At 51.3% G+C, this 26,091-nt stretch overlaps 1 protein-coding gene across 6 annotated transcripts; it reads left to right on the top strand.

Moving 5' to 3' along the window:
* Positions 1–4,072: 4,072 nt before the first annotated feature.
* Positions 4,073–26,087, top strand: SEMA4A (semaphorin 4A). 6 transcript variants are annotated; one of them, XM_082456637.1, is made up of 15 exons: positions 4,073–4,093; positions 8,343–8,513; positions 10,143–10,303; positions 11,884–11,946; positions 12,207–12,305; positions 12,537–12,642; positions 13,463–13,579; positions 13,957–14,081; positions 14,244–14,416; positions 15,468–15,618; positions 21,242–21,422; positions 23,612–23,730; positions 23,840–23,997; positions 24,279–24,379; positions 24,772–26,087. In XM_082456637.1, exons 2-15 carry the CDS (start codon positions 8,372–8,374, stop codon positions 25,362–25,364), a joined length of 2,289 nt encoding a protein of 762 aa, XP_082312763.1. In that variant the 5' UTR covers positions 4,073–4,093; positions 8,343–8,371; the 3' UTR covers positions 25,365–26,087. The 6 variants fall into 6 exon arrangements, with proteins under 6 accessions (XP_082312763.1, XP_082312762.1, XP_082312761.1 ...); XM_082456636.1 differs by lacking the exon at positions 4,073–4,093 and adding an exon at positions 4,665–4,689; XM_082456635.1 differs by lacking the exon at positions 4,073–4,093 and adding an exon at positions 5,102–6,171.
* The last annotated feature ends 4 nt before the right edge of the window (positions 26,088–26,091 follow it).

Raw genomic sequence — 26,091 nt, 5'->3', positions numbered from 1 at the left:
CCCTGGTTTGTTTTTCTCCAGGGCACTTATCATCACTGGACATATTTCGTTTGTATATTTGTTCATTTTCTGTCTTCCGTACTGGAATACATACACCTGAGAATAGGTGTTTTTGTCTGTTTGAACCCCCAGTACCTAGTGCAGTGTCTGACAATATAGTAGGTGATTTATAAGTATTTGTAAATGCATAGACTCAGAAATAGACACAGTGTGAGCACTTTTGCAGAACCTGAGACCTTCAGCCAAATTACTTCCAAAACGATAGGGGGCAGACTATTAGTGTTCCCGTTTTAAGTGAGGCAGCTGAGACCCAGAGAGAAGAGAGGTTTACCTGAAGTCACCCAGCTCACTGCTGGTGGAACCCAGGACTCCTGATTCTCAGAAAACGCTGTGGCAACTCAGAATACTGTGGGAGAACCCAGGAGGGCTTTACAGAGGAAGGGGTCCTTTCGTGGGGAAGGCATGGAAGATTCCTATCAGGTAGAAATGAGGAGAAATACCATCCCAGGTAGGCCATAGAGTCTAAACTGAAACTTGAGGAAAGCAGGGTCCAAGAGGACTGGGCGGAGCCTTGCCAGGCTGAAGGGATGAGAGGAGGTCTAGAGCACCAGTCAGGGAGTTTGAAATTAATTCCACGGGCACTGGGGAGCCAGGGGGGATTTTTGAGCAGAGCAGTGATATGAGAACTGAGGTTTTCTGCTGGCTCACTGCTGTCTTTCAGTTTCCACTTCTCTTTCCCTCTACTTACACGTATCTCTCAGCTGCCCCCTGCCCCTCCAGGGACAGAAGTAACCGGTTAAGTCACTTTCCTTTTCTATGTCAGCACCCTGACAGCTGATCAGGGAGTAGGAGAGGGACAGGCTGAGCCAGGACCCTTTGTCTCTTAGCCTCCCCAGCACCTCAGTGACCCCTACCCAGGGAGGGGCGGAGGAAACAAGATTTAGAAGGTAGTTGAGAGGGGAAGGTGCCTCCTGCCCTCCCCCACCCCCACCCTAAATTGACTCTGAGGTGCTGGCCTCCCCTCCCCCTCTGGGGCCAGCCCTCAGGCCCTTACAATCCTTGGGCTGATTCTCCGTGCTTAGTACCAGTCAGTGCCAGCTGGCAGCTCTCACCGGAGACTGAGGCGGCACGAATATGGGGAAGGGGGGAGGAAGTGGGCAAGGACCCAAGGGGAATAGGGGCCAGGATTCGAAGGGGTGGTAGTCATAAGCTGGGTGGCCAAAATGGGGGTCATATGGGAGGAAGAAAGGGCTAGACTGAGGAGTCTGGGGGGTTCCAGGGGAATAGAGGATGTGTCAGGCCCCCTACTCTGGCCCTCCTGTCCCTGGCAAACCTAATCCTCTCCCCACCACCTACTTTCCTCTACACCTACCCCCTTAAGCTGTCCCTAGCTAATTCTCCTTGGTCCCTTTAAGAGCTGCCTGGGAACTGGGGCACTGGAGGGGGCTGGCAGGGCCCCCACCCCTCCCCCTGCCCTGCCCGCCTCTGCTCCGCCCCCTGCCCCGTACAGACTCTGCTGGAAGTCTTGGACGCCTGGGTTAGGGTCTCCACTGCTGGGCTGGGGGTAAGGCTTGAAAGTGGTGGGGAAGGGGGACCGTGGTCCCTGGGGTGGGATGGGGGGGTGCGGGATGTCAGTTTCCTAGCCCTATGGACATGGAATATCTGTGTGCCAACCTCAGTGGATAACGTAGGGGGCCCTCTGAGTGGTCCTCCGGCCTCAGACTGGGGGAAGGGTAGCCCCAGGGATCTTGAGGGACAGAGCCTAGGGGGCAGGATGCCTGGGTTTCCTCACCCTTCACTCCCCCCATCTTATTTTCCTGGGACCCTCATTTGCTAACCTCCATCCAGCCACTTCCTGCCCTTCCTGCAATGAAAGACATAGGGCCCTGATGCCGTCTTCCCACAGATGGGGAAACTGAAGCTAAGCAAACCAGAGTAAATGGAATTGTGTGTGCCCCAGCAGAAGAAATGGAGATTAGGCTGTAGAAAGGTTCTCCTTCCTTCTCTACCCCAGTGAACTAGACACAGGGGACTTGGGAGTCCAGCTTACCCCAGCAAAGTTCTAACTACAGCCACAGTCACCACCGGAGACTAAACCCCTGCTCCCTCGTCAAGACAACTTAGCTCCTGCCTGGAAGTTTTGATTTCCATAGGTCAAAGCCAGGAGAGGTTCCCTGAAACCCAGCTGGGTAACCTGGAATGAAGTGGAGCTGGGGGTAGGGGGCGGGGGCTGTAGACTCCCCCTACTTTACTCCCTTTTCAGAAATGGAAATATAGTCCCTTCCAGTTCTGCCACAGAGACTGTGACCAATTCCCCTAAAAAGGAAAGGGATGGGGGCCAAGGACACTCCCGGGTGTAAAGTCTTTCTGCAGTCCAACCTGCCTGTTACAGCCCTAGCCCAGTTTCCTCTAATCCCTGCCACCTTGATTCCAAATCATTTCTTCCCCTCCTGCTGTGTGTCCCAGTCCTGGGGAAGAAGAGCCTGTAGGCACCCTCTGAGTTCCCAAGGGCCTCGGGCTGAGGGCACAGAGGATGGCATGTCAGGAAGTGGGGGGAAGTGGTAGCAGCTCTGCTCGGTCCACTTCTGCTTTCACCACAGGCCCTTCTTGCCCTGCCCTGGACAGAAATGCTCACCCATCACCCCAACCCAGACCTAACCTAAAGGGGAACCAGGTTTGGCCTGTGAAACTCTCTGCCCTGGGCCGGCACCAGCACACTCACTTCCTTCTTCCTAAAAATATTAAGTCTAGAGATAAGCCAAGCTGCTCCCAGGTAAGCTGGAAAGCCATCGTTTTACCCATGTGAATCAGAGAGGGCAAGTGCCCTGCCTATGATCACACAGCAAGTTATAGGTATCCAGGCCTGGGATCCAGGGCTCTTGCTCCCCAGTCCCATGGTACCTTTTCTCACAATCTTCCCACAGGCGGAGAGAGGCCAACCTGGAAGGGACTTTTTGTTTTCCATTTCTTTTTTCCTTTTTGTTTTTTTTGGCCACATGGCATGTGGGATCTTAGTTCCCCGGCCAGGGATCAAATCCACACCCCCTGCAGTGGAAGCATGGAGTCTTAACCACTGGACTGCCAGGGAAGTTCCCTGGAAGGGGCTTTTTCAACTCCTCATTTTACCAGTGAAGAAGTTGAGGCCCAGCGGGGACAGGAGGGAACTCTGGTAAACAGTGGCTCAGGATCAGGGCTGGAAGAGGACACCAGGCCCAGCTCCCAAAGCTTCCACCCAGACCCCTGCTTGCCTCACAGATGGGAAAGAATCCAGCTCAGGCTTATCTCTTTTTATCCCTATCTCATCTGGACCTCTGGAAAGTCCTTTCTGAAGTCTTCCCTCCATCCCTCCTCTTATAGCACAAACCTTCTCCTAATCGGTCTCAGGGGGTTAGCCAAAGAAGGCTTCTGGCATCTTCTTGGTAAAGTGGCTTAGGAAGAAATGGCAGAACCTGAACCTGGCAATGGAGCCCTTGCCATGCAAGCCAGGATAATATTAATAGAAGAGGGCTTCTTAGGCTTCTTGACAGAGACCCTGTCTCTTGGCTTCTCTGCATAGATATTTGTGAGTTCATTTGCATCCTCATTGGCAAACTCAAAAATTTGCCTGGGGTCAGGCGGACCAGCATCCAGGTGTGACCCCCTTACTTATACACAGTTCCTGAGAGAATGGGGAAAACACAGAGAAACTGACCATAAAGGAGAATTGGCCCCAACTGACCCCTGAACCCAGCTGGGGAACATCTGCACTGTGGTGCCTGCCTGACGGTGGGCAAGGGAGCTGAGCAAGGACCCCCAGGGGCTAGTGTGCCCCCTCCTGCCTCCCCCCACATCCGGAGCTCTGCCTCCTCCACACATGTGGATCCAGGAGCCGCAGAAGGTGGGGCGCAGGGGGACACTGGGTAGGAGGAGGAAGAATATGGGGAGATTCTAGTCCCTCCCACTTAGAGATGCGGTTGCCATGGTGACTGAGGACAAGTGAGGCGGGATGGGGTTGGGGATGGGGGGCGGGGGTGTGGCAGGGACGAAGGCACTGGGAGACAGGAAGCCTGGCATTCCAGGGGGAGGGAAACACGGAGGCATCTCCAAGCTCCAGGTAAGGGAGCGGGAGAGCTGACAGTTCAGAAAGGAGGGTGCGGGGCCATTGTCTGGCGCTGGCTCTGCCCTGAGGAGGGGACAGAGAGAGGGGGTCGGGCCATTGTGTTCAGTACTCAGCTCAGTCTTCCAGCACTAGTCAGACGGAAGGAGGAAACCTAGGAGGCACTGGGTAAGGGGTTAGGGGGGACTGGGCTGGGTGGGCGGCAAGAAGGCTGGGAGACAGTGGGGATGGGAAGAGGTGGGGGGGATGCTGGGGGAGTAGAGGTTTGGCGATATCGCTAGTGCCTTAGACACAGTAGGCACTTAATAATTATAAGTTGATTTGACTTGCTTGTGATTATAAAAAGAGGGTAACGAAGGGCAGGGCAGGTGGGGCTAAGAAGGAGAGCCAGGAAGCTGATGTTCCCCAGGACTGTGCTCTTCTGGGGCTGTCCCTGAAGCCAGAAGGGAGAGGTGGTGGGGGAAACTGGACCAGCTGGGTCATTGGCAAAGCCAGGAGTGGCTTCTCTCCTGGCTTCAGGAGCCCCTCCCTCAGTGAGGTAGCCACGCTGGCTCAGGGTGCAGAAGAGACAGAGTCCCCGGGGTGAGCATGGGGTAAGTGTGGGAGTGACATCCGCATCTCCCTTCCCACCTCCATCCCCACATCTACATCTCTATCCTGGGCTGAAAGCTGGCCAGAAAGGGGCTACTATTTGATGTGGTCTAGGGGCTGTGGGGGAGGAGTCCCCACTGGGGGGTCAGGGTTGAACTCAACATTGTTGTCATGGGGGTCCGCAGGCTGGGCCCCAGGGCTGGGAGAGAAAGGAGTTGGGGAGCTCCCACATTGGAGCTATGAAATGGCACGGCCCTTACAGCCTGGTCCTGAACCTCTGACCCCTTCCTACCACCACCCCACCTGAACTGCTGCCTGACTCCAACCTCAGCCAAGACACTTAGCCGCCCTGGCCTTGGTTTCCTGGTTTGTATGGTGAGGGGGTGGGACCCTGTCAGCTCTGAGCATTCTTGATGTTTTGGGCAGGACTGCAGGGCCCAGTGCGAAATGAAAGTGTGGAGCTCCTGGAACAAGATCAAGACTTTCAAGACGGCAGCAGCTGGGCATTAGACCGAGCGTGGGGACCTGTGTGACTGCGCAGGTCACATGCCCAGGAAGCCAGCCCCGGTTGTGGGCTCTGCAGGCTGCAGCAAGGGAGATGGCAGTGTAACTTGGGATCTGACTCCTGAGGCTCTGGTGCAAGACAAGCAGTGGTGGGGGCAGGGTGCCCTTCCTCCCCACCAGGCTCCTCCAGGGAACTAGACCTGAAGGCCCTTGTGGAGACAGGGGGTGGGACCTGTACCGGATGGCCTTTCTTCAGAGAGGTTTCTGTTTCCTCTTGAGTCAGGAATCACCCCAGAGGTACTGTTTCTTAGCCCATCGGAGCTAGAACTTGCCACCCCCCACCCTACACACTTGCCTTCTCCATCCAAGTGGCTCAGGGTTGAGTTTCCCAGACTAGGGCAGGAGTAGGACTCCTGAGAGACAGTGTAGCTAAGGGAGTCACTCTGGTATGAGGCAGATATGAGTTTAACTTGGCTTCTGGCTGTGTAACCTCCTTTGCCTCACTTTGCCTCATCTTTAAAATGGGATTATGGTGGTACCTAGCAGCTAAAATTGTTGGGTAGACCAAAGCCTGATAATGCAGACTTCATATTCACTGGAGAGGCTGGGGAAAAGGAGACTTGTTGCCAGAAGGAGAATTCCTGGGTCTCTGGAGAAGGAGGAACTCGGCTCAGGGCATTGAATCTAACACTTCCAGAGAGGCGGGGATAGGGCAAGGACTGGGAGGGTGGGGCTGGAACCTCCTCCCCCCAAGCCCCACCCACCCTATCAGAGCTCCTCCCAGAGACCCAGAAAAGCCAATCTGTTAAAGCAGAGAGGCCCCAGAGCAGGGTAGGCTCCCACTCTGAGCTTGAGGTGGGGTCTGGGTGGGAGTTTCCCTTGATTCTGAGAGTCTACAAAATGTTCTCTGGGTGGCTTAGACCATGGCTTCTCCCAAGGATCTGGCAACAAGACTCCATGAGAGTCTGGGGAAGTCTTAGGTAAGTCTTGATAGAAACAGTTGTCAGGGGGGGTTTGGCTGAGGCCAGCCCTCAAGGAAATTGAGGGAAATTGAGGGAAATTGCGGGAAAATGGGAGCAGAGGGAAAGGAAAGACGGCTGAGCAGACTGATAAGAAATTCTTCTAAGGAGGAGCCTAGGCTGTCCCATCACGCTGTAGGCTTTGCTGTGGCAAGAGGGACGGAAGTTACACTACAGGAAGGACTTCCTGACCATGAGGAATGTGCATTTAAGAAGGAGGTGGGTTATTTATCGGAGTCGGATTAGCCCTGGGGTGTCTGTGCTCTTTAACCAGCAGTCAGCTGGGCTCAGGCTGAGTGGGCAGGAAACTACCCACTTTATAGGTCATGAAGCCCTTGGTGCTAGATGCCTTATTAACCCTGCATTATGAGGTTCCCCCTGGAGCCTTCAGGGAGGGGGTGAGCAGCCATCACCAGGCGTTTGGGTGCCCCAGAAGTATGTTCAAGCTCACATGGGAAATTGTCTGGGTTTCCCACTGGCCTGATGCTGCCGTAAGAGTGTTGGAGATAAGACTACAGAAGGAATTTCCACAGCAAAGCCATGGATAAGAGCCTAATGCAATTGTTTTATTTACTTATTAGATTTTTTAAAGCCATTTTAAAAAATTGAAGTATAGTTAATTTACAGTGTTGTATTAGTCTCAAGTGTACAGCAAAGTGATAGTTATACATACATATATATATATATTCTTTTTCAGATTCTTTTCCATTATAGGTTATTACAAGATAATGAATATAGTTCCCTGTGCTATACAGTAGGTCCTTGTTGTTTGCAATTGTTTTATTTTTTAAAGACTATGGCCCAGTTGGAAGTGGGAGGTTTGAAAGTTTAGACCACTGCAGGGACTTCCCAGTAGGTAGGAGTAGAGAGACCCCACCTTGTGGCTAAGTGGAAAGAGGAATATGAAAGACGGTGTCATGTCTCCTAGCTGGGAAGTCTTGAGCAAGAGGAGAAACCACTGCTAGTCTGGTTAGACTGGATGTGATGAGATAGAGGGACAGGGGAATGGCTGAAATGACCTAGAAACTTTCTGGCCTTTTAAACTTTCTGGATAGATGAGGTGAAAGAGAGAGGTGTGCCTCCTTTTAGTCCCCTCCCAATCCACCAACTTCCGCCCAAGCCAGGGATCTGTCACAACTCGAGAGGTGGAAATTCTGGTTTCCCTTGCCCAGAGCTCCCAGTGCTGGCTTTGCCGCTATGGGTACCTGGAGCGCCGCATGCCTGGCCCAGCCAGGCTGAGCCTCCCGTCCCCTGCCTCTGGGGCCTGGGAACCCCCCTTCTTCATTCTCTTGGATGGCACCCATGCCCAAGAGTCTGGACACCTAGGTTCTGCACTGTGTCTGGCTCAAGGGTGAGATGAGATGGGTGGCTGGGGGGTGGCAGTCCCAGGGGAGGATTATGCAGAGGCCCAGGGAGACAGACAGCAGCAGCACAAGGACCAGGGAGAGAGGGGGCAGCTGCAGAGGCTGGGAGACAGCCAGCCACTCCCTGCCCTGGGCCACTTTCCGCAAGAGGCTGATAGCCAGCCCTCCAGGCTGGACTCCCATCTCCTCCCTGCAAGAAGAGGCCTGTAGGCCTGAGAGTCAGCGACCTAAGCCCAGCTGCGGAGAGATCAGAGCAGGCTGATTCAGACCTGGTCTGCTTGTTTGGGTCATCAGAGGGTAGGGCTGTGTACGAGTATCAACAGATCTGAAAGTGCTAGGAGAGTCAGGGCTGAAGAATCTATATTGTGAGTACAGGAATCTGCTCCCCAGAAAGTTCCCTGCCCAGGACCAGGCATTGGTTTGGCCTCTGGGCTATGGGAGGAGGGAAGGCAAAGAGTAAACAGCAAGAAAGACTTCCCTGAGAGTAAGGTGAGAAAAGGCAAAGTGGGGCTATTGGTGCAAAGAGATCAGAAGGGCGGGATGGGGAACAGCTGGACTCCTACCCAGAGGGGAGAGTGAGGTGGGATGAGGCCTGTGGGATGATGGAAGTGAGACTCTCTAGGGGCACTCTGGAGAGGAAACTGGCCCGTCTCTCTAACATCCCCCCCACAATACACACTTCTGCTGCCTGGGGCTATCTGATTGGTTCCCAGGGAGGATGTGGTAAAGACTGCTCACCCAGAGAGTGGCGGGTGCCTGTTTCCCCAGAGCCGTCTGGTGACAGCCTCTGGCTGAGCATGGCCCTTCCAGCCCTGGGCCTGGACTCCTGGAGCCTCCTGGGCCTTTTCCTCTTCCAGCTGCTCCTGCTGCTTCTGCCACCACCGACGACCGCACGGGGTGACGGGCAGGGGCCCACACCCAGGGTCAAATACTACGCAGGTAAGTGTCTGATGATCAGGAAGTGTGAGGATGGCAACACCGGGCTGACCGAGAAAGGAGTGAATGATGAAACTCACCTGGGGCAGAGACTGAGGAAAGGGAAGTGAGGGGACCAGGGGGCCAGGGGCGTTGTGCCTTCTGGTTCTCCAGAGTTGGTAATTTTTCTTTCCCTCCTTAAATGTCACTGTTATCAAACTGGTCACCTCAAACCCGTAACTACTTTCATGCCCTCAAGTGCCCCAAAGCCAAGGCCCCTGCCAGAAGAGCATCTGTGGGCCTGGTGACCCAGGACACACCAGGACACACAACTGCACAGATGATGCTGGACCACGTCATGCCCAGTACTGTGGACACCCAGAATACAAAAACTCAGTGTGGCCTGGCTGGGATACGGACCCTGGGACCCTTTTGGCACAGCTTGGCTGGTTTCTTACTGAGGGTGTGGTGACTGCTGGTCTTCCACCTCCAGGTAAAAGATTCAGGAAGGGACATGGGCCCTGTTGGAGTTGTAGGGGCAGTCTCCTGGGCACAGCTGTGTCTTTAGCGTCTTTCTGGGGCAACGTGGTAAAGGAAATGCATGTTGCCCGTTGATGGAGGGGCCTCCTCTGTGTTGGGTGCTGAGATTACAACATAAACAGGACTCAGCCCCTGCCATCAACGTGCTGATGGTCCCAAGGGGAGGCAGATGAACAGACAACCACACTTTGGGGTGGTCAGTTCAGTTACAGAGGGGTGTATACAGTTCTGGGGAGGCCAGCCTCTCCAGCACCTTGCCACACGTTTCCCCAACTCCTCCTCTTGGTTGGTCCTAAGAGTCTCTGAGCCTCCAAAGGTAACAATTAGCTAGTCAGTTCTCTAACTAATGCAAAAGTACCAATGTGCTCTTGAGAGAGGATTTCAGAAGCTCCTCCCCCCTTGCTGATATGCCAGGGGACCAGGCACACACGCCCCACCTCTGCCACAGCACGGTGATGGGGAGACCTCAGGGAACCTCCCACAGCCAGCTGGAATCCCATGCCCGGGTGACATCTAGGTGCTTGCAGGAAACTTTGGAGAAAAAAAATATTTCCTTTCTGTTCAGCCTATGGCAGTGATTCTTGTGGTGGAAATTTCCTGCCGTAGAGGCGGGGAGGGAAGTGGGGCTGGTGAGTGGGACCTCTACAACCCACAGCTACTCTGACACACAGTCCTATCTACATCTAGCTTTCCTGTCTGTGGCCGCCAACACCTTCCTGTCGTCTCTCTGCCTTCTGCTCTCCCCACGGGTGAGGACCAACGTGTCCTCCGCCCACCGCAGCCCCCAGGCCTGGAAGAGCATCCACTGTGCCTCACTTTATTTCCTGTCCCTTTGTCTGTCTCTTGGGTACGGGCCACCCTCCCCCAGCCCCAGTCTGTCATTACCCTGTCTCTGGCTGCCTTTCCTCTCTACTGTGAGCTCAACACACAAAGCTCCTATGGCTGCCAGCAGGGTGGGACGAAGCGGGGAGCTGCTGATGAAGAGTGGGTCCAGTTGCCAAGGTCTGGGGAGCACACTCTGCCAGCCCTTTTCTTCCCCTGATTTTATCTCAGAACTCAGCTGCTTGACCACTGACTTCTCATCACTGTCTCCTTCTCACCACCTCTCAACAGGGGATGGACGCAGAGCTCTCAGCTTCTTCCATCAGAAGGGCCTCCAGGATTTTGACACTCTGCTCCTGAGTGGTGATGGAGACACTCTCTATGTGGGGGCTCGAGAGGCCATTCTGGCTTTGAATATCCAGGATCCAGGGGTACCAAGGCTGAAGAACATGGTGAGAGGCCAGGGGAAGGGCGTGGGCTGGGAGTGAGGAGGGGGCCGACAGCTGCCCTGCGCTTGGGCTGCTTACGCATGAATAACCACCCAATTTGCTGTTACCTATAATCAGCAACAATCAGCAATTCTTTTTTTTTTATATTTATTTATTTTATTTTTTGGCTGCGTTGGGTCTTCGTTACAGCGTGCGGGCTTCTCTCTAGTTGTGGCCCGCGGGCTCCAGAGCACGTGGGCTCTGTAGTTGCGGCACGCGGGCTCTCTGGTTGTGGCTCGCGTGCTTAGTAGTTGTGGTGTGCAGGCTTAGTTGCCCTGCGGCCTGTGGGATCTTAGTTCCCTGACCAGGGATTGAACCTGCGTCCCTGCATTGGAAGGCGGATTCTTAACCACTGGACCACCAGGGAAGTCCCCAACAATCAGCAATTCTTCGTAGAGACATATATATATATGATCGGTATAAAAGACAAGAAACACTATAGTGGCCTCACTGTTCATTGGTACCATGAATACTGGTTGAATAATATTAATTACTAAAATGGCTGATATGGAAATCATTGACACATGAGAGAAACATTGACTCAAATTATATCAATAATATGATATCCACCCACTGGTAGAAATCACTGAAGCTTCTGTGTTAAATTACAGTCACCCTACTCATGGGAACAACGTGAGGGAGAAAGCGAGAGGGAAGGAAAAAAGGGAGGGAGGGAGCTAGCAATTACTGAGCATCTCCACGGTTTGTTTTTCTCAATGTGTGGTCTGTGGGCCACCTGCACACATGGGATGCCAATTAAAAATACAGATTCTGGGCTTCTCTGGTGGCACAGTGGTTAAGAATCTGCCTGCCAATGCAGGAGACACGAGTTTGAGCCCTGGTCTGGGAAGATCCCACATGCCACGGAGCAACTAAGCCCATGCGCCACAACTACTGAGCCTGCGCTCTAGAGCCTGAGAGCCACAGCTACTGAAGCCCGTGTGCCTAGAGCCCGTGCTCCGCAACAAGAGAAGCCACCGCAATGAGAAGCCTGTGCACTGCAAGGAAGAGTAGCCCCCGCTCCTCCCAACTAGAGAAAGCCCACACGCAGCAACGAAGACCCGACACAGCCAAAAATAATAAATAAATAAATAAATATAATTTTAAAAAAATACAGATTCTCTGAGGTGTGAGGAACTGACATTTTTAACAATTTCCCCAGGAAATGTGGTGTTTTTTTTGCCAACTGCTGCTTTTATACCATGCATGGCATTAGGTGCTTTACATATGCTACCTAGTTGTGCCCTCCAGAAGCCTGTGCAATTGATCAAGATCACTCAACCAGTAAGTGGCTGAATCTAGATTCAAACTCAGGTCTGATTCCATAGGCCATGTTCTACCATGGAGCTGTGTCCTAATGAATAACAGTATCATCAGAGTAATAGCCAGGGTCACAAAGTGAGGTTATTATAGCTCACCAGCATGTAACTAACCACTATGCCTGCTGGTGATTTCACATCAGAGCCAAGGTGGGGATGGTAGGTCAGAGCTGGAGCTGAAGACCTCATTCCCTTTATCTCCCCTTTCCCAATGCCCCACTTCAGATACCCTGGCCAGCCAGTGACCGAAAAAAGAGTGAATGTGCCTTTAAGAAGAAGAGCAATGAGGTAAGTAGAGGTGGAGATACTGGGGCTCTGGTAGAGAACCCTGGTGTCCCTAGACCATCACTGGATGATCTCAAGTTGGGCAGGCAGCAGAGGATGCTTGTTTGCATGATAATTGCCTGCATCATGTTCTATAAAGACAGACAGGGACTGCCTCAGCATTGCCCAGTCCTTCTCCCTACTAGGGAGTGAGGGAGCAGCCTCTGGGGGCCCAGGAGTTTGGGGCAAGTGCCCTGGAGGCCTGAATTCTCTATCTCCCCCAGACACAGTGTTTCAACTTTATTCGTGTCCTCGTCTCCTTCAATGCCACCCATCTCTACGCCTGTGGCACCTTCGCCTTCAGCCCTGCTTGCACCTTCATTGTGAGTTATCTGGCACCAGCTCTCAGGCCCCAAGCATCCCTCCTCACATCTACTCCCAGCTCATCCTCTGCAGCTCTGGAAAACTCTGGTTTTCCAGACGCAGGACCCTTGTGAGCTTCCTGGCCCCAGACCAAGTTTCTTCTACATCCCCTCCCTGTCCTCCCTCACACCCCTCCTTTCCCAGACATGAGACTCTGGCGTTCTGGCCCCCCAGCCACTCCCCCTCTCTAGGAACACCAAGATTCCAACCTGTTGCCCATCTCGGAGGACAAGGTTGTAGAGGGGAAAGGCCAAAGCCCCTTCGACCCCGCCCATAAGCACACGGCTGTCCTGGCAGGTGAGTATGAGGTTCCCTGGTCCATCCCAGCAACTGCTTTCCCTGGTCACTCTGTGACATATGGAATCTGACAATTTCCTGAAAAGCAGGGGACAGAGGGAGGAGAAGCCAGGAGCCTCGGAGCACAAAATCAGAGGTAGAATCAGATACCCCAAACACCAGCTCCTGCTGAAACTGCCACAAAGGAGGTGGAGCGAAATGGATATGGAGAGATGCACAGAGGCGGGAGGGTCCAGGAAGGGTCTCAGGCAGGGAGGAGGCCTGAGATTCAGTCATTTGTTCAACAAGTATGCTCTGTATGAATGCCCCCTCTGGTGGGCCAGGCATTGTGCTAGGGACTGTAGGGATTACAAAGAAGAAATCATGGTGCTGTGCCCTCCCGGACACAAACCATTACAGACTCCCCACCCTGGCTTCCTGAAGGCGGTGGACTTTGACTGAGTGGGACCTTGAAAGATAGGTAGATGGGCAGGGAAGGTGTTCCATGAAGAAAAGGGTAGGACTTAAGGTACGGAAACAAAACAAAGCCGTCTTCGGGCAACAATGAGTGATTCTAACTGGCAAGTGGTTTAGCTGGGCATAGGAGGGAGGAGCCAGAGAAAAGTGCCAAAACACTGAAGGCCATAAGGTTGGCCATTCCCTGTGGGCAGAAGGACCTAAGAACGGTGCTCAGTGGGGGGCTGTGAGCTGGGCTTTGGGATTCCATAGGAAGGTGTAGAACACATGAAGGAGGCCAGAGGCTGATGTGAATGCTGACAGGTCTGAGGAGGGCAGGGGCACCCTCCAACTGATGAGGTCTCCCCTCCTCTCCCCACACTAGATGGGATGCTCTATTCCGGCACCATGAACAACTTCCTGGGCAGTGAGCCCATCCTGATGCGCACACTGGGATCCCAGCCTGTCCTCAAGACAGACAATTTCCTCCGCTGGCTGCAACGTAAGGACCTGAGCCCTACCCAGCACAGGTCTGGCCCCCTTCCCCAAGTCCCGGAGACCTGGCACTGTGAACTGCTGTTAATTCACTCAACTCTCGTTTGTTGAGGCATACAGCGTGCAAGGCAGTACTGTTCGGCATTGGCGGTACTGCAGGGAAGAAGACATAGCTCCCGTCCTCTTGAAGCTTTCATCTTACATAAATAATTAAAGACGTACCAGTCGCTCCCCGCCCCCACCCCCCACCCATGGCTATGTCTCGACCAGCTGTGGGACCCGAGAAGTTGTGTCTCCTGTCCTCCAGAGCCAAGGGTTTTCACAAAGGGGAAGCCAGGGCATCCAGGTGCTCCACCTCTTAGCCCATCTGCCCCGCCCCTGCAGCAGACGCCTCCTTCGTGGCAGCCATCCCTTCGACCCACGTCGTCTACTTCTTCTTCGAGGAGACAGCCAGCGAGTTTGAGTTCTTCGAGAAGCTCCACACATCCCGGGTGGCCAGAGTCTGCAAGGTCTGCAGCCTGGGCGGGAGGCGGGGCTGGCTGTGGAGAAGCCAATGGGGAGATGGCAGAGGCGGGGCTGAGCGCTTAGGGACCAATGGGGGTGAGGGGCGGGGAAGAGGGTGAGGTCACGTGGGGGCAGGGGGCGTCCCCTGACTCCTCCGGTGCCCCTAGAACGATGTGGGCGGCGAAAAGCTGCTGCAGAAGAAGTGGACCACCTTCTTGAAGGCCCAGCTACTCTGCGCCCAGCCGGGGCAGCTGCCCTTCAACGTCATCCGTCACGCTGTCCTGCTGGCAGACAATTCCTCCACCGATCCCTATGTCTACGCTGTCTTCACCTCTCAGTGGTGAGCAGCCAGGCGGGAACGTGGCGGCTGGAAGCGGGATTACGGGTCAGCACCCCTGTTGCCCTGGCCCGCCAGGGAGGGTAGGAACTGACGTGAGCCGAGCACATACTCCACACTTCACATACGAAGGCATTTGATCGTCACCATCTCCCAGGAATTTGACTCATGCCCTTAATGTAGATGGGAAAAATAAAGCTCAGAAAGGTTCTTATTAGTTTATATCCTGCCTGGTTCCAAAAAGGATAGGAGGTAGCTTACAAAAGGCAAACATTAAAATAAAATAAAATCCATGAGGAAATGGAAATAAAAGGAGAATAAGGGAACCCAGGGATCCGGTCAGCACATTACACATGTGCTTTACAAATGTGCATTACAAATGTGCAGTCCTGGGATGTCGGCACAAATTTAGCTCTGAGCTTCCTAATGGTCAGAGCAAAGCGTGAAACACCACCAGCGACATAAGATAAAAATACAGTCATTGCTTAGAGGCTGAGAAAGTTTAACTTACTTGCTGTGGTTTGGTATCTGCTGACAATATGTCAGGTATCAAAGACATCTGTTGTAAGCAGGGTCTGGTATCTATGGCATCCAGAACTGAGAATATGGTGTATGTCACAGGTTAAAGAGAACAACAGAGACCTTTTGTCTCCACAGACCAAGGCTGAAGGAATAAAAATCGTTGTAGTCAGGCTCTGGTTGGTTATCTGAGGACCAGAAATACATGGGATCCCCAAGGAGGAATACTTCACCTGGAGCCTGTCGGGGAGCTGGTTATACTGCCCCTCCCATAGGGGCCCAGTCTGGGCAGGCCAGGCAGGAGACACCCCAGGGCATGAGCCCCATTTAATTCTCATTAAAGATAATCACACCTCAGATCCTAAGATGGGCTAGAGTCTGGGGCTCTCCTAGCCCTTATCACCACAGCTGGGGCCTGATCCAGTCCTTCATCCTCCTGCCCTTCTGGGGTTTCTCACCAAGGGTGGGCCAGGGCTGGAAGTTTCCTGGTATAGCAGAGGAGGTTACAGACAATGTCCCCTTTGGCTTTCTCCAGGCAGGTTGGTGGGACCAGGAACTCTGCTGTCTGTGCTTTCTCACTCAAGGACATCAAGCATGTCTTTGAGGGGAAGTATAAGGAATTGAACAAAGAGACTTCACGCTGGACTACTTATGGGTTCCCTGATATCAGTCCTCGGCCAGGCAGCGTGAGTACTACCCACCCCACTGAGCAAACTCTGCCTCCCCAGACACATAATATGCATGTCAAAGTACCTATCACGGCATAATAAATGCCCAATAAATGCTAGTGTTCCCCGCACCCCCAGGTCCTGTCTGCTCAGATATTCACCCATTCTGGCTGCCCACATTCCACATGTGTCCAACCCCATCCTAAACACAGAGCAGCACCCCTTCACCCCAGCTGAGTGCACCCCAAATACCTGGGTATATCACTAAGGAAACAAGGGAGCACGGGCTGTGCCAAGGACTGTCTTGGGCATCTTCACCTGCATTTCTTATTTAACTTTTGTTTTTTGATCAGAGTGTATATGTACAGCATTTAAACAATCATATAGATTTACATGGTTGGTTACAAAAAACAACCCTGTTTCCTATCCTCAGCACGTTTTCCTCTCTAGAGACAACCACCTTCAACTCTTTTAGCTGATTCTTTTGATATTTATCTCTAAATCTTTTTTTTTTTTTTTTTTTATAGCTGTGTTGGGTCTTCGTTTCTGTGCGAGGGCTTTCTCTAGTTGTGGCAAGCGGGGGCCACTCTTCATCACGGTGCACGCGCCTCTCACTATCGCGGCCTTTCTTGTTGTGGAGCACAGGCTCCAGATGCGCAGGCTCAGTAATTGTGGCTCACGGGCCTAGTTGCTCTGCGGCATGTGGGATCTTCCCAGTCCAGCGCTCGAACCCGTGTCCCCTGCATTGGCAGGCAGACTCTCAACCACTGCACCACCAGGGAAGCCCATCTCTAAATCTTGAAATACTTTTCTTGCTACTTCTTGATGTTTCAGTGTCAGGCAGTGTCTATTGAATTCCCATTCTGGATGGTGAGGATTTAACTATGTCCCCCACCCGCACTCAGCGATGTTCTGGAACTGGCTTGCAGCAACTAGCAAGAACCCTTTGTGCATCTCTTTACAAATCCGAGTTCAGTGACAATACATTGATAGCTTGAAATCAGCCATGGTGGGAATAATACATCATGGAAATCAGCAAACACTTCAAATCAGAGGTCCCCCCGCTCATCGTTCCCCAGAGCTGCCTTATCAACACACCACTGCACCCACCCCTCATCTCCCAACATTGTTTTATAGTAATTTTGGTTAGATCAATATTTATATTATGATTCATTATTCACAACTGAGCCAGGTAGTAAGCCATGATTATTTTTCCTTTTTGCATAATTTAAAATTTTTCCCTGGGGTTAGTAATTATCTTGATTATTATTATTATTATTTTTGCTTTGTTTTCTAAGCTCTTATCTTTAATTCAACCCCAAACTCTTCCTCAGTTATCTGAATCTCTTTTAAAAACAGATCCATTAGGTATTCTAAGAGTTTCGTCTTCCCGGAGATCCTTCCTATCTGCTGCAGTCTGGACTACATCTACATCTTAACTACATCCGGGACACAACCGCCATCCTGGAATCTCCCTTCCTCATCATTCTGGGCATTCCCTTTGCCACTTTCTTGTGACAATCTGGTGGTTCTTGCATCCCACAACTTCCTCTCTTTTCTTTTTTTTCACTATCTTATTTTAGTGGAGATTCCCAGAAAGGGGTACATGGCAGGTAAATTTTTTTGAGACCTTGAATGTCTGAATATGTCTTTATTCTACATTCACATTTGATAGTTTGCCTAGGTGTATCTAATTCGAGACTAGAAATAATTTTCCTTCCAAACTTTGAAGGCTTCCTCTATTATCTTCTAGCTTTCAGTGCTGCTGTTGAGAAGTCTAAAGCTATTCTGATCCCCAATTCTTTGAATGTCACCTGGTTTTTTTTTTCTCACTGGAATCTTGTAGTACCTTTTTTGTGTCGCTGGTTGTTTTGAAATTTCATGGTATTGTGCCTTGATGATACCTGTTCGTTCATTGTCTGGGCATTCAATTTGCCCCTTAAGCCTGGAATTTTAGTTCTTTCAGTTCTAAGAAGTTTTCTTGAACTATTTCCTCCTGTTCCCTTTTCATTCAACAAATATTTTTTGAGGCCACCTGTCACTGTTGTAGGCACTGGGGATATAGCAGTGAACAAAACAGATAAAAGTCTCTTTCCTCATGGAGCTGACATTCTAATGTCAGAATGTTTTTCCACTTCTTTCTGGACCTCCTGGACTAGTCCTCTATCTTTTAAAATCCTTTAAAAGATTTTTTCCATGTCTTTGGTTTTTTTCTACTTTCTGAGAGAGTATCTCAATTTTATCTTCTGATCCTTCTATCAGATTTTTAATTTCTGCTATCAGATATTTAATTTACTAGATTTTTTGAGCTTTGAATATGTCTTTTATAAACATGTTCCATTATAGAGAATTTTAAATATATAAAAAGTGGACAGAATAGTGTAATGGACCTCCGTACACCCATCAGCCAGCTTCAACTCATAGCCAATCAAACTGTTTCATCTATACCCCACCCACTTCTCCTCTTATTATTTTGAAGCAAATTCTGGTCATTGTATCATTTCATCTGTATTAGTTTCCTATGGCTGCTAAAACAAATTACCACAAATGTGGTGGTGTGAAACAACAGAAATTTATTCTTTCACAGTTCTGGAGGCCAGGTGTTTGAAATCAAAGTGTCAGAAGGGTTGGTTCCTTCTAGAGGCTCTGAGGGAGAATCTATTCTATGCCTCGCTCTGAGCTTCTGGTTGGCTGCTGGAAACCCTTGGTGTTCCTTGGCTTGTAGGCACATCACTCCAATCTCTGCCTCTGTCATCACTTTGCCTTATCTCTGTATGTCTCCTCCACTTCTCTTATACAGACACTTGTCATTGGATTTAGAGCCCATTGTAATCCAGAATGAGTCATCTTTTTTAAAAAAAATATTTTATTTATTTATTTATTTATTTGGCTGCGTTGGGTCTTAGTTGCGGCATGCGGGATCTTTCATCGCGTTGCGCAGGCTTCTCTCTAGTTGTGCCGTGTGGGTTTTCTCTTCTCTAGTTGTGGCACACAGGCCCCAGGGCGTGTGGGCCCTGTAGTTGTGGTGCGCGGGCTTAGCTGCCCCGCGGCATGTGGGAACCTAGTTCCCCGACCAGGGATCGAACCCACGTCCCTTGCATTAGAAGGCGGATTTTTTACCACTGGACCGCTAGGAAAGTCCCCAGAATGAGTCATCTTGAGATTTTTAATTATGTATACAAAGACCCTTTCTGCAAATAAAGTCACATTCACAGGTTTTAGATGGACATGTCTTTTGGGGGACTACCATTCATCCCATTACCTCATCCATAAATATTTTAGTATGTATCTCCAAAGGATAAGGGCTTTGAAAACAACAACAACATAGCCATAGTACCATTATCACACCAAAAAATTAATAATAGTTCCTTAATCTAATATGCATTTAGTGTTCAAATTTCTAATAGTCTCACAGATATCATAAGGGTTTTAAAAAAATATTGTTTGTTTATTGGAGTCAAAATACAAATAAAATCTGTAAATTTGGATTGGTTGTTCTTTTCAGTCTCTTTTAGTCTGTATGTTCCCTTTCCAACTTCTTTTTTTCTCTTGCAATTTATTTGTTATGTAGAATTTTCCACAGTCTGGGTCTTGATTTTACATCTCTGTGATGGAGTTTAAGTATTTTCTGTAAATTGGTTGGTGTTTGGATCTAGAGACGTAATCAGATTAAAGTTTGATTTTCGGGAGCAAAACTACCTCATAGTGGTAGTGTGGTCTTCTTTCAGGAAGTATGTAATCTTTGGCCACACTCTTTGAAATAAGAACTCCTCTTTTGTAGCATTATGTTCTTGTTTCATGGGTATACTATCTTCATAATTATCTCTCTTAAGATAATAATGATACTTTGCTGTGGTTTTCTTTTCTCTGAATCATTTCTGTTTCCTCTTAGGTTTTTGTTTATTCATTTTTTCCATTTCCTTGTTTTGATCTCTTTCATGTTCATGGTTTCACTCACATATCTGGTAATCCTTGGTTATCTACTCATATTTAAGAGGGAGGGGACCATGAAGCTGTTTGGAAACTCTGCACCCTGGGCATGACTTGGCAACTTGAGCTCCGCGATAGCTCCACTGAGGATGGTCTGTCTGGACTGCTTTGTTGGGGACCTTCAATGTCAATATCTTTAAGTCTTTCCTCTTGGACCTCTAGTCAGTTTTCCTGGAGTAGATTCTTCCAGTCTTCTGCCTGGAGGGAGATGGTCTGGCTCCTGGTGTCTGGGAGCCATGGGGAAAGAGGGCTGGGTGTGGGGGAAGAGTCTCAGCAGGTACTGTGTCTACTTGGATTTAATCCCCTGCTTTCATGGTGGTGTTACCCATCTCTGCTGTACTCCATTCAGAGTCCCTCTGTCTTACCCTCTCCAGAGAATAAACCTCCAGTTTGGGGCTAGGGTATGGAAGGGACAGTCACTCAGTGGCATGGAGCTGGGGGGAAATCTGCCTGCTTCTTAAAAGAGACTTTCAAATAATCTTCTTTATTCAGCCCCTCCTTTACCCCATTTCCAGAGGTGACTGGGGCCACTAATCCATGAACTTCAGGAATTCTGCCTTATAAATCAGATAGTTTGGGCTTATCCCTGGGCTGGCTTAAGAAGATTCTTTTATCCTGCTAAGTCTTTTCCTATTTGTTCATTTGCTTTCCAGCTTCCAAAATGTGGCTGCTTTTGCCTCCTCTCCTGTTCTCCCCATCCCTGTAGGTTTGTGTCTTTAAAAAAAAAAAAAAATCCCTTTGGGAGGAAGTGAGAGTAAGTGCATATGCTCATTCTGGCATCAAAATGAAATACAGATGTTATTACATCACTTTACAGATGAGGAAGTTGGAACTCATAGAGGTGGGGTAACTTGTCTGAGGACGTATCTTGTAGGTGACAGAGCTGGGGCTGGTGTTAAGACAGTGCTCTTGGAAACGGAGGACAAGAATCGTGACCAAAGATCAGGACACAGGTGTCCCAAAGCCACAGTATGCTGGTGTTGGCAAGTCCTTTCGAGAACAGCCGGTCCAACCCCCTCATTTTATGAGTAAGAAAAAGAAGGCCCAGAATGGAGAAGGGACTCTCCCAGAGTCACGCATCAAATTCATGCCACACCATGATGAGAAACACTCCCTGTTCACCACCCCTTTCTGTGACATCATTCATTCAATTACTGACTCAGCGAACATTTATTGGGCACCAACTGTGTGCCAGGTCCTGTGTTAAGCCTGGGCTTACAGACATGAGTTCAAGGTGGTCCTTGTCTGCAAGGGACCCTCACTCTACTTCCTGCTGGTGGCCAGGCATCCTTGGTGAAGGTAATGATGGAGGAAAATAATGACAGCTAATGTTTATGAAATACTTACTTTATGCCAAGCACTGTTCTAATTACTTTTCATGTATTGGTGCATTGCATCCTCACAGCAAGCCTGTGATGTATTGGTAATAGGCCCATTACCCTGTTAAGGAACCTCAGGCATGCTGAATTCAGAGGCTGGAATTCAAAGCCAGGCAGTTCCCGAGTCCAGCTTTAATCCCCATCCTGAAATGAGGACTGCCAAGAGGAAAGGAGGCAAAGGATACTAGCCAAGGGGGAGGAAGGGAGGGAAGACGCAATGGGTGAGTTGAAGGAAGGAGAAAGCTGACCTGATCTGCCTCCTCCCCCTTCAGTGCTCGGAGAGCCCCTCCTCTGATAAAGCCTTGACCTTCATGAAGGACCATTTCCTGATGGATGAGCCGGTGGTGGGGACACCCCTGCTGGTGAAGTCTGGTGTGGAATACACACGGCTTGCGGTGGAGACAGCCCAGGGCATTGACGGGAATAGCCATCTGGTCATGTACCTGGGTACCAGTGAGTAAAGGGCTGAAGGCCACCCCTCAGGGGACCAGAGCAGGGACTGCAACTCGGGTTGAGGAGGGAAACCTTTGAGTTCATTCACTCAGGCATTCATTCAACACATGTTTTCTGAGCACCTACTTTGTGCCTGGCACCCTGCTAGGCTCTGAAAATACAGTGGGAGAACAAAACAGCCCTGTCCCTACCTTCTCTGAGCTTTCAGTCTGGTGGGGGAGAGAAACATGCAGGGCTTTGGTGACCTTAGCAAGAACTGTTTGTCTTATGGGGAAGACGTGCTAGAGAGGTGAAGAGTGAGGGAGGATAGAGGGGGAGCTGGAAACAGCGAGAGTAGAGATCACAGATCACGCTTCAGGAAGCTTGGCTGTGAAGGGGAAGAGGGGAACGGGAGGTAACTGGAGGAGGCCGTGGGATCCAGCCAGCAATCTTTTTAAAGATGGGAAAGATCATCAGGATCCAGTAGAGAGGGAGATGGCGAAGAGATGGGCAGGCGAGGGGCTAAATGGCAGGTGAGGTTGCAGAGGCAGCAGGAAGCCTGGTTCTAGAACCAGGTGGAGGGACTGGTCGTGAGTGGGGGAGGTACAGACCTCTGCTGGGATGGGAGTGAAGGAGTAGAAGGGGGGATAAGACTGGACGGGAGAATGTATAGACTTGTGGGGGAAATGGGCAAGAAGTAGAGGGAGCTCTTTTGTGAAGGCTTTTGTGTTTTCTACGAAGTAGGAGGACACAAGGTCATGAGCGAGGTGGGGGGGGCGGAGATTGAGAGGTAGAAAAGGTGGGAGGTTTGAGGAGAGAGGAATAGATTGAAATATTCATCGTAGAGAGAAGGAGAGGGACTTCCCTAGTGACGCAGTGGTTAACAATCCGCCTGCCAATGCAGGGGACACAGGTTCGATCCCTGGTCCGGGAAGATCCCACGTGCCGCAGAGCAACTGAGCCCGTGCACCACAGCTACTGAGCCTGCGCTCTAGAGCCCGCGAGCCACAACTACTGAGCCCGTGCTCTGCAACAAGAGAAGCCACCACAATGAGAAGCCCGCGCACCACAATGAAGAGTAGCCCCCGCTCGCTGCAACTAGAGAAAGCCTGCGCGCAGCAACGAAGACCCAATGCAGCCAAAAATAAATAAATTTATTAAAAAAAAAAAAAAGAAAGAAGGAGAGACAGTCTGCGGGGGAGATGGGGAAGATTGCCAAGCATATATTATATTGAGGGCCTGGCTGAGGTGGATGCCCTTGAGCTTTAGTGGAAGAAACCCATCAGGTTCATTCATTCTTTTAGGACATCAGCTGTGCATATATTGGGTATACAATAGAGAACAAAACAGACAAAAATCTAGCTCCTTTTTGGAGTGCGTGGGAACAGACAATAAACATACTGAAGAGTCAATTACTTGGTACATTATGAGATTAGAAAATAAATAGAGCAGTGTGTGGTCAGGAATGCCAGTTGGGGTGGTAGTAATTTTTAAAAGGGTGGTCAAGGGGCTTCCCTGGTGGCGCAGTGGTTAAGAATCCGCCTGTCACTGCAAGGGACACGGGTTTGAGCCCTGGCCCGGGAAGATCCCACATGCTGCAGAGCAACTAAGCCCGTGCGCCACAACTACTGAGCCTGAGCTCTAGAGCCCGCGAGCCACAACTACTGAGCCCGTATGCCACAGCTACTGAAGCCCGCGTGCCTAGAGTCCGTGCTCTGCAACAAGAGAAGCCACCGCAATGAGAAGCCCGCACACAGCAATGAAGACCCAACACAGCCAAAAATAAATAAATAAATAAATAAATTAAAAAAAAAAAAAAAAAAGAGTGGTCAGGGTAGAACTCACTGAAGTGCCTTTGAGTAGAGATGCTTGACGGAGGTGAGGGAGGCTGGTGATGTGATTATCTACAGAAGTGCTCAGCAGTCCACTGCCCCATGTCCATGGAGAAAGGGGATGGTTGGGTTCCTCCAGGCATGGAGTTTTATCAGGCAGTTGCAAAGGAAGGGCCGAGGGGCAAGGGATTTCCAGCCATTTACAAGCAAGCTCCATCTCCAAGGCATAGAGGGAAACGGTCTGACAGATCTGTGTCCAGTGCACACTTCAGAAGGAACTTTCTGACAGCTGCAGAAGCCATCTGGAGTCAGAGAGGGAGCACGAGAGGGGTGTGTAGATGGGGTCAGACAATTTCAGCTCTCTCTGTCTCTTCACAGGCACAGGGTCCCTCCACAAGGCTGTGGTGAGTGGGGATAAGAACGCTTATCTGGTGGAGGAGATCCAGCTGTTCCCTGACCCTGAGCCTGTTCGCAACCTGCAGCTGGCCCCCACCCAGGTGGGAAGGGGCCTGACCCTCAGATGGCCTTCTAGTGGGGCAGGCCTTGGGTGCTGGGTCCTTGCTAGGTGTGGCGAGGACGCCCTGACACTCTCCATCTCTCTTCCAGGGCGCAGTGTTTGCAGGCTTCTCAGGAGGCATCTGGAGGGTTCCCCGAGCCAACTGTAGTGTCTACGAGAGCTGTGTGGACTGTGTCCTTGCCCGGGACCCTCACTGTGCCTGGGACCCGGAGTCCCAAATCTGCCGCCTCCTGCCCACCACCATCCCGTGAGTGCCAGTTACCCAGCTTATGGTCTTCCTCTTTCCAGGTGCTACTAACACATTCCCTGCAAGATTCCCCCGGCCTGTGGGGGGCTCCTCCAGGGATGGAGTTGCACCAGGCAGTTTTGAGCTGCTCCAGCCCACCCTGGGCTTCTCTTCCCCTCCTCTCTGTTCTACCTAGTCTCCCAGACCCACTTTCTTCCCCCCTGCACTTCGCTCTCTTGCTCCCTCCTCCTCCCACTCTTGTCTGTTTCAAGGGATAATTTTTGCTTTCCCTGCCTTCTCAGGAAGTCCTGGAAGCAGGACATGGAGCGTGGGAACCCAGAGTGGGCATGTGCCAATGGCCCCGTGGGCAGGAGCGGAAGGCCTCGGAGCCACCCCCAAATCAGTGAGTGTGGAACCAGGGGAGGCACAAAGGCTCGGGAGGACTTCTGGGAGGGCGTGGGCATTTCTGCCTCCGTTTCTCCCCCAGCACCTGCCTGGCTTGAGACCTGAATACCCAGAGTTGGAATGGATTGGGATGTAGGCTGTAGGGAGGAGGGATAGGAATTCTAAGCTGGGATTCAGGATTGGGGTTGAAGTTGCTTCCGGTGTCAGAGCTGGAGTCAGATGTACTGGGGAGGTTAGTATGGGGCCCAGACTGGAGATAGGAAAGGGGTCAGAGTTGAGTTTAGGAGTTGAAATAGAAGTTGGAGGTGGGAGTTGGGGCCCACATGTCGGGTAGAGACTCCCTCCTGCCTGCTGTCTCCTTAACCTTTGGCCCCTTTCCCTTACCTACAGTTAAAGAAGTCCTGGCTGTCCCCAACTCCATCCTGGAGCTCCCCTGCCCCCATCTCTCAGCTCTGGCCTCTTACCACTGGAGTCACGGCACAGCAGCGATCCCGGACGTCTCTTCCACAGTCTACCGTGGCTCCCTCTTGCTGCTACTGCGAGATGGGGTGGGGGGTCTCTATCAGTGCTGGGCCACTGAGAATGACTTCTCATACCCTGTGGTCTCCTACTGGGTGGACAGTCAGGACCAACCCCTGGCCCTGGATCCTGAACTGGCGGGCATTCCCCGGGAACGCATGGAGGCCCCGCTGACCACAGTCGGTGGTGGGGCTGCCCTGGCTGCCCCGCGGTCCTACTGGCCCCACTTCCTCACCGTCACTGTACTCCTTGCCTTAGTGCTTTCAGGAGCCCTCATCCTCCTCCTCGCCTCCCCTTTGGGGGCACTCCGAGCCCGGGGCAAGGTCCAAGGCTGTGGGACCCTGCCCCTTGGGGAGAAGGCCCCATTGAGCAGGGAGCAGTGCCTCCAACCCCACAAGGAATGCAGGACCTCTGCCAGTGATGTGGACGCCGACAACAACCTCCAGGGCACTGAGGTGGCTTAAACTCTGGGTACAAGCTGGAGCTGTCGGGTAGGGCAGGGCGCCTGGCCATGCTGGCTGGGGGGACCGGGAGCAGTGCAGCCCTGACTAGGGTGGGAGTAGCACAAAAGACCACCTTCCTCCCACAAGAGGACCTTCTCCGCCACTCTGTGCCACCGATAGCACTCAGTGGGGCTGGGCACAGCGGCCTGACTCCCCTGTGGGACTCCCTTCTACCAAGCACGTGGCCTCTCTAATGGGGGCTGCCCCAGACCTGGACCTAGGCTATGATAGGAGGACCTAGAGAGGATCCTTCAGTTCTGGCCATCCCGGGACCTTCCAGAAACATACTGCTACAGGAGACCCTAGCACACCAAACACCTAAGCAACTGTAAGATAGCACACCACACCTGGAGACTCCACTCTAAAAGCAGCTGCCACCTTAGACACCAACACTCCCCTCTCCCAAGGCTCTCCAGGGCTCTGCAGGGAGCTGCTCTCTTCCTGCTCCCCTTATCAACTCAACCCGGGAGGTCTTTCCTGAAGTCTCACCTCCTTCCATCTTGCTTCAGTTGGGGCAGATTTAACCCCTTCTGGCCTGGCTAGAACACAGGGGTAATCTGAGCCTTGTTCACTCCTTTTCCCTGGCTGACCCCTGGACCCCTTTCCTCTCCCCTCTCCTTTGTTTTGGGATTCAAAAACCACTTGTCACAGACAGTTTATTTTTTATTAAAAAGACAAAGCTTATGAC

The sequence above is a fragment of the Balaenoptera physalus genome (genome assembly GCF_965194825.1).
Source record: "Balaenoptera physalus genome assembly, chromosome: 1".
NCBI classification, from domain to species: domain Eukaryota; kingdom Metazoa; phylum Chordata; class Mammalia; order Artiodactyla; family Balaenopteridae; genus Balaenoptera; species Balaenoptera physalus.
This window is presented reverse-complemented; position numbering and strand designations above follow the sequence as displayed.